The 13,266-nt window shown below is 35.9% G+C and overlaps 1 protein-coding gene across 5 annotated transcripts in view; it reads right to left on the bottom strand.

Moving 5' to 3' along the window:
- Positions 1-13,266, bottom strand: part of LOC149740173 (phospholipid-transporting ATPase VD-like) — a 28,997-nt gene that overhangs the window by 14,450 nt on the left and 1,281 nt on the right. For 3 of the 5 annotated variants that reach the window (XM_089871564.1, XM_089871568.1, XM_089871566.1), the window contains exons 4-6: positions 1,904-2,114; positions 1,086-1,171; positions 48-197 (exon numbers count right to left, since the gene is read on the bottom strand). In XM_089871564.1, coding sequence (XP_089727690.1) covers positions 48-197; positions 1,086-1,171; positions 1,904-2,114 — 447 coding nt within the window. Of the gene's footprint in view, positions 1-47; positions 198-1,085; positions 1,172-1,903; positions 2,115-6,523; positions 6,914-7,020; positions 8,838-8,911; positions 13,238-13,266 lie in introns of those variants that run through there. The other 2 variants (XM_089871565.1, XM_089871567.1) reach the window with 2 other exon arrangements.

The raw sequence follows: 13,266 nt of genomic DNA, 5'->3' as shown, positions 1-13,266 counted from the left end.
AATTAAGCATACTACAAACAAATATAAACCAGCAAAGATTTGGTTACCTTGGCCCATTGTTGTTGAGCATGGCTTTAGTTTCGTGACCGGCATAAAGTACAATACCCTCTACGTAATCTGTGTTTCGAACGACACATCCACGCAGAAGTAAGTTATTGTTACTTACAGGTATCTTCTCACCCCCATTAGCAGGAGTCCTGAAAATATTTTGGGTTTCCCATAATTTAAACAAGTCATGTGTATATACTAAACTAAAAAATGAAGAACAATTAAGTCAGCGGTTTACAATTTAGTCAGTAATATATCAGGACTTATTATACCGATTGTGGTAACTGAATATATATTGCCAAATAAAATGTTACTAAATTTTAATTTAAAAGAGTGTAAAAAAGCCATTTTTTATGTACACCATAAAGCAAACAAAAAAACTTGTAAGGGGAGTATAAAATGTAAATTTTAAAATAGGATACAACATGTATCATGTAGTACAATTTAAAAACCACAATTTCAGAATTCACTTTAATAGCCAAAGGTGTTATTAGCACAGCAAATAAAAAAATGGGTGTTTTGTTCAGGGCACAAAATATTAAAATTATTTTCCTTTAACTTTGATATTCTTTTTTTTATCTGAGACAGTGAAACAAGTTAATAAGAATAGATAATCCTTTAAAAAAACACTTGAGAAGTGTCCTGTTTACAAGAAATCTAGAGAATTAATTTACGCAATCGTTAAACAAGAAACGTTTCTCCCAGAATTCAAAGAAAGAGTTATTTAACGTTGAACAAACACTCCATGTCCCATGAGAGAATCTAATGCTCTGGTTAAACATTAAGCTACTTTTTGTGGGTAGGTAAGGTGACTAATATGGCAAGTAATAGAGAATTCACACTTTTGAGAAATTTTGTGTAATTTTCCACTGACCATTATTGCCAAAAAAATGTTACTGACAGAGAATGCCTGTGACCTTCTTATAGAAAAAGATAACAGGTTTTGACAACAATAGTCAATATAAATTCTAATCCTCTCATCAAGAAAGAAATGTAATACACTACATTCCTACATAGTATGGATAATAACAACTCACACATTGCCATGAAATTTATAAATTTCATTGTTTGGTGTTTGGCACTCTATTATGCTTTTGAATTCTTTCGGATGAAATTCATGACTCTATAAAAAGAATTGAAAAAAAGGTTAACAATTTTGTTAATACATTCTTAACATTACCTCTCTTTATTAATAATTAATATTTATTGAAACACAATGCACTTGTACACAAACACAATGCTAACTATAAACACAACATTTTCTATGATTAATCACATACCCTATTATTAGTGAGCATGATAAACAGCGAACAAAACAATTAATTGAATCAGGAAAAGCTTGCTTCATTACAACTAAGCAGGCTCGCACAAATAATTTGATCATAAAATTAAACTAAACGTAATGAGGGTTGATGTGGTAATTACTCCTTAGAGCAAGTCAACAAACTTTTGAAATAAAAAAATGCAACTTATTTATTACCCTCACATGGGGCAACAACAGTCATTATAACATAAGTGTCATTATATCTCATGCCCGTTTACCAGTTCTCAAAAAATAATACAAATGTTATTAAAAAAAATTTCTAAAGTTGTTTTATCAAAAAATATATTCTGATTTTTGTGTAGTGCTGAAGTTCTGTACCAACACAACAAAATGTAGAAACTAGAAAGTGGGGGTAACTTAAATAAATAAATATCTTTACTTGTCTCTTTAATTATGGTAGCAAAGATTTCGAAATATATTAAACGAAAAACAAGACATAGCGACAAAACAACAGCTCTTCAAACACTCTCACAGTTAAAAACCTATCTACATTAAATTGGAGAAAAGTGTGGACCTAGCAGACAAACTCACCCTTATATCTCCCCAATGCTTTTTCACCACCATCCTCTGCTTGAGGTTACTCTCTCCATCCAAGTTGGAAGTTTCTATGAAACAGATTCCATCGGGATCGGAGGAGTGTAGGAGAAGTACATCGGCTGGTATGACACTGTTGCAAACCACACGAACAATGTCACCAACTTGAAGTTCCGACCATTTTATTGTGTGGTACTTGTCATCATTGCTGAAGAAAAAAGATATATAGTTTATAAACCATATAAATGAATAGATGAAAGTATGTGTGGATTTTGTTGCTCGTTATTATAACAAGGTTGGAGTATAGAAAGGGGTCTTTAGTAGGAGTTTGAAATAGTTTTATTGGCTAAATACTAAAATTGTAAAATATACCTATTTTGTTCAGTTATGTAATGTTTGCAGTTTCGCAGTTTGATATTGTATGTAAATTTATAACTAACGTGACAATAAAACAAGAAAATCCATTTTGCCAAAAAAATATCCATTAGGTAATTTTAAAACGTCATAAACAATAAAAGCAAACGGGGTATATAATTTGATCTTAAACTGTGTGTGATCTTGGCAAACATTGTTAAAACACAGCTTGGACATAAATAGAAACCGCCGCTGGCAAATGAGAGGGTTAGTCGGTCATGCGTATTGTTATTTTTTAATTTTGTGGCAACGCTATGTGACGTCACAAATGAGCGGTGTCACGTGACGGTGGGCCAATGTTGAAGAAAGGTGTGCCATTAGAACGAACAATAGGCTAGATATCACGTGAAGCGCTACGAGACACACCCGGTTGGCGTCAAGGTATGCCAAATTTTAAGCGAGCGTCTAAAGCCAAGTCATCGCGTTAAAAGGGATAGGGAACAAAACGTGTGGCTGTCGAAGCGACGTTTGTCGTACGTCATACTCATAAGGAACTTCCAGATCATCAAATTTACATTATATTTAACAAACGTCATGATCCGGTTCATTAGACCTACGGTTGTGCCATTACGATTTTTGTAAGTGGCACAAAGAAAGGAGTTTGACGCAGACGTGATAAATATAATATAATGAGATGCGAATAGGATATATATATAGTTGGATGATGTAAATCAGATATATATATATATACCATCTAAACGAATGTAAACGCATTCATTTATAATTATATTCCAACATTTAAAGGAACTGTAGGGAACCCGTTACACGCTATGGCCCGGTGGATGGTTTAAGGCGTCGCCACCAGCCTGTTATTTGTTCGGTGAAACAGAAATGGTTGAAGGTACAAAGGCTACAATGTAACTCGAAATAAAGGCTTAGCTTGGTGAAAAGCGGGTATGGTTACTTTTTCTTTGCAAATCGGTTCGGATACTCTTTGTGAATAGAAAATAACCCTGTCAGTCCAGCGTTTGGTACATTGTGGTCCATTTTTATTTGTTTAATCCGTTTGAAATGTGAGAATGCCTATTTCAAACGAAAGACTTTCTCCATTCTGTACATGGATGATAAGACGTGCGTTTTGCGTGTAAGCTACTTCTTTGTAGTGAACTAACTCATGCGAGAAGTATTTCGGTAAAGTCCCTTTAAATGCATGACTGGAGATCTACGTCACATGTGGTAAAAATTTTCGCTTTTTTGCCGCCAATGAGCAGTGTAGGCTTTGGCATCTAAATTATTCAGGACGTTTTGTTTGCACGTTTTACTCTCTAAATGTGTCGAGACATTATTAAGGAGTAAAATTGGAAGGTAATACAAAGCTCAAACGGGTGCAAAACTGATTTATCAAAACACTTTACAGATTACGCGATTTCTTGGAATTTACAAAATTCCAATTAAATGTCATCAAAACGACAGATTGTAGTCAGCACAACAAAGCAATAACAACGTTGCTATAGTGTTGCTATAAGCAAAGTAAAGCATAAAGTGCTCCGTCACGTTTCGACGAAAGAAGCAAACAAAATCTCTTAACGAGTGGGCTATATATCTGCGAGATTTCATTCCATTGGTAGGAAGTAATTTCAAATTTCTTTGAAAATATACAACGACTTGGTATTAACTGCGGCAAAATGAAGCAAAATGACCCAATGGTTAATGAATCGAATTACATTTCTAAAACACAATACACGTTACTTTAATTGACTATTGCGTTATTATACAAGACAATGGTGGAAATTCGTGTCGTGTTGACACATTCGTTGGGAATTTAATAAAAGACGACTTTCTCCGTTTTTTTACAAGGTATTAGCTACCGAAAGTTGTTAAGTTGATTCTTAACGTTTTATATCGAGTTAAAGAAGTTATATATTTAGACTGCGGAAACACGGACACGGTTTGTTTGACTTTCGGGGGCTTTCCACCAACGCACTGCCTCAACATTCCAATTCGAACAATGGCAGTTGAACAATATATGATATATAATAAGAAAAGGATTTTTCGTGGCTTAGGATTCAGATCAATTTAAAATTTAAAATTACGAAAATAATTCCAAGAAAAACTATGAAATGTGAAGACTGAAGATAAAAATCGTTACTTCCAGGTCAACTTTTATTAGAAACCTATTAATACTAATTATGGCATTCAGAAGTCAAATAGAAATTCCCGTCGAGGTTTATAGACTCGCAGTGGCCCATTTAATATCATGGTTGTCATCGTAATACTTCTATATTTGAGCGCATAGTTAAACGTCCATCAAACATTAAGACCAGCAGGTGTGGGCCAAGACGAGACACGTCTACCCTTGTTTAGTGATACGTCAACATAAGTTACAGCGTGAAAACAGCGCTGTTGAAACGCCAAAAATACTGTTAAAATAAAATACCACTATTTTGAAATTATATAACGTGTAATGTTTAATTAATATCAACAAATAACGCCTATAGATTAAGTAAATAAATGATAAACATCCGTCCGGGGAACAAATAATTAGGAAGCATTACGAAGAGGAAGTCATGACGAATGCTTGAAAAAATACAATCATTGAGGTAGCTTAACATAAACATCACGCTGGCTGCAATGAATGTATTAATGGTTCGAGTTGTCCAACAAAACAAACATGTATTTTGGCACAAAATCTGAATATAGCATCGTGGTACGAGAAATCGCATATTTGTTTTCCTCAGACCAAGCGCGTTAATTAAATACCGAAGCCTTCTCCTTGTAAAACATCCGCTGTTGGCACTGATGATTTTACAGAAACAACGAACAGGCGGTGGAACGAATACAAAGGCGGTCTCGTTCAACAGCGAAATTGGTTTACCCAGCCGTTTGAAATTTGCTGAATCATGTAGGGATCTTTTTGCGGTTAAATTCGTCATTTTATAGACGCAGGTTAATTGCGTAAATAAATGGTATAGTGAGGTCAACGCTTTAAATTCGTTGAAAGTATGTAAGAAATTGGAGCAATGACGCATCCAGAACAATGAAGTTATTACTACGAAAAGCTGTAACCTGTAGCGTCACAGAAAAGGAGTATTTAGCTTTGGTTAGTTCTCCCGAGAAAAGGTCCCGCGGTAAATGGTAATTCCAATCGAAAAGTTGAAAAACATTTCCTGGATATGGTGAAATATAAACAACATGGTGGTGATGCAAGAATGAATGAAATGGTGCAAGAAACCATACCATACAAGGAAGCTAACCACTGTCGGCTGTAAAATTAATCACCGTCGTTTCAGTTAAGTTTAAACTGCAGCGTCCTTGTTATTAATAAACGCGGTGGTTGTTTAGAAAAGATAGCTTTAAAAGTTAATGTTCAACTTGGTTTGGAGAGACGTTTTTTAGATTGAACGAAGGCAATATTTCAGCGCGATACGCTTACCGGGCAACCAGTTCGGTTAATAATTCACAAGCGCCTTGAAGTCTAATTGGTACTATTCATGGCTAAGAGACCGAGCGCTCACGGTAGTCACGGCTTGTGGCAAAAAGCAATACCGAAGCCGCAATTTTGCCCAGACATGGCACAAATGGTGAGAAGCACGTGATGTCTGAATCGAAACACAATTAATCAACAGTTCATATCTCGCTTTAGGCTATAGAGTAACTGTGTGTATAGCGTTCTACATGCGACCCTTTGTTGCTTGATTACATCCGTGTAAAAACAAAACAATAACACTGCAGTGACGAATAACGGTCTAATTCTAATGAACGCTTTCTGAACCTGTCTTATAAAGCCCTTAATATATATACATCATACTTGAAAAACAAATAAGACGCTTTACCAGTTACTTGTGGATTGAGAAAAAGCCACAGAAGTCTAACACACAATAATACATTCCAATGCCCTGGGCAATAAGAATAACTTCAGGATATAGCCCATGCTGACAGCAACAGCATAGAAAATAGCTGTGAGTCGAATTCAATCAAACATAGCTGATACTGTAATACACATTCTTTCCATGTTGGCAATTCAAAATTTTGCATGAAATCTCTTGCAACAAACTTAACTAAATGAAACACAAGTATCAAATACCTAAATTATAAATCTCTAATCACAGAATGACAGGCTAACAGTGCACACAAAGAAATTAATCAAACAACAAAATTCTAAATAGAAAATGAAGAATAGACACACCAAATTTAAACTCCATTTTAAAATAAATAATCTGTACAAACCATTCTGTCGCTTTTGTAGAAATTTGAATCAAATACCTTTTAAGGCCCTGACATTCGGCAAAATTGATCTCTTGGTCGCTTTTGTATCTCCCGTAATCCTCAAACAAATCTTTCAAAGCTTGTACGAGCAGAATCATTATAACAGGAATCATTGAGACGATGGGTTGTATGGCACCCACTTGAGGCACAAAGTTGAGGAGAATTATAAAGACAAAGTAACAATTGGCAAAGCGATGAAACTGCTCAAAGAGATTCTTTGGTATGAACGACAAGACTGTATACTTGGTAGTCCGAATTTTATTCTTCTCATAATAATGCATAAGCTTCTTGATCTGCTGCAGTCTTTCATCTGCTTCAATGTGATGTTGTTCTTGTAACAGATGTTGTGGCACAAGTGTTCGAACTTTATGCTCTCCTCTAATTCGCCTGCAAAGAAAACATACGTATTATCATAAACTACTTCCTTTTAAAATACTGTGTCCTATAACAGGACACAAAAGCCATGAAAACTTAACAAAAAGACAAGCTCTTACCTTTTTTTGAAGTGTAGAAAGTCTTGTATACTCCTTGTATTTGTCATAATGCTTGAAGATCTATTAACTGAACTGTCTTCATTTCTGCTTTGTGGGGAATGCGAATTATGCATTCTCTTTACTTAAACCAGTAGATTAGGCAGTTAGAACCAAGTTCGTTATCATGCAGACATTTTTGTTCCTTCTAATCTAGTTTAATGTGTAGTCCAACTCTCATAGTTCAATCATTTGCTAAAATACATATATTGTATTATGTACCACACTAGTTTTGTATGGTTTATTAAATTGACAATATATGCTAGTAAGATACTGAATTAAATCGTAAACAATGCTGCCTTCAGTAAATCTCAATTCTCAACTCGTAAACCGATGGCTGTTTTGCTGCGTCGCCAAACAAAACAAAAGTACTACGACTAGCTCTGTGCACTAAATACTAGCTACAGTGAAGCAGTGTTTTGACAAAGTATCTGCCAATTTCGTTGTTGTGAACCGCTTGCGGCGAAATAAATGATAACTTGCATTCATTCCAAATCAAACTAACCAACTGACTGCCGTAGTGCCTTCCCATGCTTTACTGAAGAAAACAACAAGAAGTAATACTAATACTAATCTAAAACAATACGCGGCAGTGTAACGCAGGATACTAAATCATTTCCTAAAGCTGCCTGGGCAACAAATACACACAGCAAACGTCGAGCACACACGACCTGACGATTGTGCGATTTTTCTCGTCTCTCTTCACGCTTCAGACAAAGACTTTTTCTTTTCATTGACCTTTTCTCCTCTCGTCAGGTGAACTGCGATATATTTAGAATCTCTCGTACTTTGAAACGCAAATAAGGAGTGTTTTCGTTTAAAAGCTGACGAGCTAACAGATAAGTACTGCTTCTAATTATGCTTTAAAATAAATTACAAATCAGAGTTTTCAGCAGTACCATTGCGATGTATCTGTCGCTAGCCCGGAAGCGGTGACAGCCATGTGACGTGGGGTTACTATGTGTCACTTATAATAGCTTACAAGCTCTTCTGCGGCACCTCACGGAAGTTAATTTTAGGTAATTAAAGACCCAGAGGAAAAAACAAACGAATGCGCGTGTTGGTGCGTGCATTACGTTAAGGCTCGTTTGCGCTTTATATCATGTTCAAATAAATGAAAGTCAATATAAAACTCTTTTTAATGCCAACATTCTCTGTAACAACTTAGAGGGATTATGCCAATAATATCCTACACATCGTGAATTTTTTTCTATTTTCTTCGTATTTTCACTACTATCCTTGACACGATTTTAAGCCGAACGCATGTAAGTTAATTAGGCAACTTTCGTTATCCCACTTGCTGTTATTAGGAAATATAAAATGTCGACAGATGGTTAAGAAAACATTCCAAACACCAGCGCACGCGTAACCAGGGCACATGGTGCATCAACATGCTATCCCACTGGGATAGTTTTGATCGAACTGTTTGTTAATTAACCACCCCGCTGTGCGACGAGTTCACGAAACATTCGTTGCCTCGAACAACCATCTGGTTGACAGTCGCACTGGTACAAAACTGTTCGCATTCAGCGGATAGCAAATTTTAAAACTCCATATTAAATTAGGAACAAGGACATTGAAACACTGCTGGGTAGACGGACATTTAAAACAGAGAAGATTATATAGATTATAGAGAAACATGTTAAATAAGTTAGGATTCTAACGAACTGCGTTAACATCACAAAACTCCCACACAATGCACTTGCGGTATATTGTGACATATAAGTATGAAACCGAAAAGGAATTTTCTATAGTTCAACATTACAATGAAACCGAAAAACATTGTTGTATAGCAGGCAGGAACAAAAAACAATAACCTTTCGTACCTAAAATGGCTTTTACAAATTTACCCTACCTTTGATAGACTGCTGCTGTGGAGTTGTTCACATTACGGTCGTTCACAAACCGGCTGTAATCTTCATATGCATCCTTTATTCCTTGCATGGCGAGCACGGATATAAGCGGCAACATGCTCACTTCCTTACCGAATGCGTTAATTTGTGGAATAAAATTTAAACCAATAAGCATAACAAAGTAGAAGTTAGCGAATCGGTGGAACTGTTCAAACATGTTCTTCGGTATGAAGGAAAGTATGGTGTATTTTGTTGTCCGTACTTTGTTTTTCTTGTAACTAACACTCTTCGTTTCCCACGAATCAAGTTTGCGAGGAGGCAAGCAAGAAAAATCAACAGACTCAGAACAGTTTAGGTCTTGATTGACACTCCATATCAAAGGATCTTCACCGAGCTGCTGTCTGTCTTTCCACTGCTCATACAAAGTACGGGCAAGGACTGTTCTCTTTTTCTTCTTCTTTTGCTTGTCGACATATTTACGACCAACTAAATTTCCCATAGCTTTTGTTAGTTCGAGTAACTAATTAAGACGACTTTACACAAAATGTACTTCGCCCACTAGAATTTCTATACGTTCTTCCGCCACATTTCCTCTGTCGTCATTAAGTATACAGCGTAGATAAATAATCAATCGTCGGCCAATTGGCTCAATGGGGCAGAATACAGACTGTGTAGTTTATTATGTTTAATTACAGCCCTATTAACTTATCAAGCTCTCTTAGACGGCGTATAACACAAAGCCCTGAAATGTAGCAACCTATTTCATTTAATACATAAACCTTTATGACTTAACACATGAAGTTTTATAACATGACATACTAAGTAATAAATAGCAAACAACTGTAGCAGTATTATGTCATTTGTCGTTTACATTTGAGGTAATCGCTGATCTCATACTTTATATTTCATATTGATAGTTACAAAACTGTTCTTGTCACCAAAAGACAAAGCTTTAGTCATCTAACACACGCATCACCGTACGCAGGATGCTGTACTAACAAAAGGGAGAAGTTTCGAACTAGTTTCAACCGGGTAACGAGTGGGCACCATTGAAACCTAGCTTGGTCTAAACTGTAGTTTTTCTGACAAGAATAGCTATGAAAAGAACCAAGGAGGACCGAATTACAATAAGGTGAAACGTTACGCGGAATAATGCATCCCCGTGTTGGCTTTACTCACTATAATGGTATGCTACTTCTCTGTGATTGCTTACAACGCAAAAATTACAGCAGCTGCCAACTGTAGCTCGCTAATCTCTGAAGCAAATCTTCAATTTTATTTTTAAGCTTTATATTAGGAGTGAAAATCTAACAAATAAATAAGATACAAATACACCAGTTACTGGCAATAAGAGCTCCTGGAAGTCACCTGGCAAACGAAGTTAAATTTAACCAGGCATCAATAATTCAAGTTGCACTGGATCCGACATGTGGCCAGCACCGGTCGTATTCAATTTACATAGAAGGGACAAAATTTAGACCACAATAACGTTCTGTTGCTTTGTTTGGACTGTACGTTAATACACAATCTGACAAGGGTGCATCACAAACAAAAAAATTGAGTATTGTTTTATCAAAATGTTGAACAATTTTAACAAACTTAGCCACTTTCCTACATTTTTTTCCTCAGTTTTTGGTGCTACCTTTACGAAACTAGTCTTCTCTTTAACCGCAAACTACCTGTTTGTAATGATTTTTTTTGATTAGCGGTGCTTTTGGACTAAACATGGACTTATTCTCGCACGCATTTCTCCTTGATGACGTCATTAGTTTTACGGTATAACAATCACGGGTGCATAAGTTCGTCGCAACAACTTTAGGGGTTCACCAACCCTAAAAAGGTTAAAGAGCACTGCACTAAATCATTCCGGGTTTCATAAAACACAATTATTACCGATCTCACGACATGACTACGTTTTTCAGCTATGAAATACAAAACCAATAAGCCACATATACGTCAAATCAATCCTGAAAAATGAAGCAAGCGAAATGAATTTCAAGCGAACACATAAGCGATCTATAACAGTTGCGTAAAATTAAGTTAAGGTTCTGTGCTCAGAAGTTGTGGTTTAAAGGGCTTTTATATTGAAGTGTACTTGAATATGTTTAAACGACCCCATGGGCCAACAAATACAAGACATTATTCATTCCATTCGGTGCTGACGTACACACGTGTACAAGTCCTAACAAGCCATATAGCAGAATAATTTTACATTTCACGACCGGCCTCTTTTTTACCACAACAGTGTTTCTAATATCTTTTACTTTTTGGACGGTTAGGGAAAAACGAATTATTCAGATGTCTGTCGTTATTGACTAATTCAGATAAACATTCGGAAAAAAACATATATTGTAGGGTGGGGGAAGATGGGATCCTTTTTCGTTTTATTTTCTCGTCCTATTGAGGAGAAAACAATCAAAAAATCAAAAAATTATCAATAAGCATCTTCACGGCTCCCATCCGTAGACCGTTTTGTTTGAAGCACGATCGCGATATTTGGATATTATGTGCTAAAGTTGTCCCATCTTACCCCACGGTATCATACTGTAACTAATGCGGCACATATAAATTGCCTAGGCTGTTTTGAACGAACAGTTGTGCCATGTCACCACGAATATGAGAAACTATCGAAGCAATTTTGCATCAGTATAACCAGCTGATCTAGGTGTTTATTGAGGAACGTGTCAATACAGCGAAACGCGAGAACAAATCCAATTATGCAACCTACGCGTGTTTGTTTTTCTCCCAACCAGCATACAAATAGTTAACCGTGCCTTGTATCGGCAAACTTTAAAAACTCGCAGTATAGCGAAATTCCGAACACACATCAGCACTATTGGAAATAGAAGTTTGTTTTTACTGTAACTACCAACAATTTTCTTTTTTTTAAGCGTAATTTCATATTTGTTTTTAAGTTGTTTCTATACCATATAGGTGCATAAAACTTTTTTTTTCTGGTCAGATTCAATATTAACATACAGACAACATGTATGATTAGATTTTCATCCAGTTTTGGACCGTTTAACCGAATGTTTGAGATGAAAATCGTTTTTAATAATAATTTATCAAATTGAGGCATTAAAGTGCATGAAGCAAAAATGGTTGCGACGTTCACACAAACACGGTTCTACTAAATAAACAGCTTGACAGAAAAAAAAGTATTTTTTGCATGTTACAACTTCCTTATACTAAGAACGGTAACGTATATCTGTTCTCTCCTTAGATAGACACTACTAGATGCCCAGTGCTACTGAGATATAAAGTTTCCAATATAGGCATCATGCTGTTTTATTCAACTGCCGCTTTGTCCCCTATTTAATATGCATGCTACCCCTTTAAACTCGAAGCAATGTTTTGTTCTGTGGTCAAACGACTCTTTGTTCAGCCAGCTGACATACAAATAAAAGAAACACGCAGCAACCAAACAAACACACAACGCACGGACGTACAGTACAGAGTACAGGTCCTTTCCACGCACTCGGCTACGATCCATAAATTTCAAGGGGCAAATGAAGGTAAATAAATCGCTAATCATTAACATGATTATACTAATCACACACTAACGAATGTATATTATGTAGCTCCTATCGGATGTTGTGTAAGAATGTATATTGGCAAGGAAGTATACGACTGTTATGAATCACATAAGAGCATTCATTTCGATTCCACAATCATCTAACGATTACCGGTATATGCTAATTACATTTACAAAGTATTTGAAACTGAGCGTGAAGATGCAAAGTTCTAAATGTGGTACGCGCTTTTTCGGCTATGAATTTATGTCATTTTCACGTCTTACATATATGTCTAAAATCAACAATAATTTAAGCTGACGAGGGCAGCACTAGGAATGGTCACTCGTTTAGTATGTTCTGTAATTAACATGAAATGTAGTATATTACGAACACAAAAAAATACCTTACATTCTGCTTATCAAAGCGTTTAACGCCAAACAGACATTTGAAATATTTTTTCTAATCTTCGTTTCGCTGTTATTAAGTTTTGCTTCATGACAAGCTGGGTACCCACACACAAACCGAAATTTTAAAGTATTTAATGTGAAGGAACATTCAAGTTCACACAGACAAAATGTCGAATTGCCCTTTTGTGGGATACTGATTAAAGAAACAGTAGGACAATAGTGTTTTTTTTCTCAAGAAACCATATCGATAGAGTTTGGATTGATAAAGTGTATGATAAAGTTTACTTAAAACTATAAGCAAAATAATATATACGGTATAAAGAAACTGTCTGGGCTTTTAAATGCCTTTGTAAAACCGGCTTCCTGTGAACTATTGTCTCGAGAATAAACACCGGCGCTTCCCACAATTGTTTTATAACACAACCGACCACTTAC

Source organism: Ciona robusta, chromosome 2 (genome assembly GCF_009617815.1).
Source record: "Ciona robusta chromosome 2, ASM961781v2".
Taxonomy (NCBI): domain Eukaryota; kingdom Metazoa; phylum Chordata; class Ascidiacea; order Phlebobranchia; family Cionidae; genus Ciona; species Ciona robusta.
This window is presented reverse-complemented; position numbering and strand designations above follow the sequence as displayed.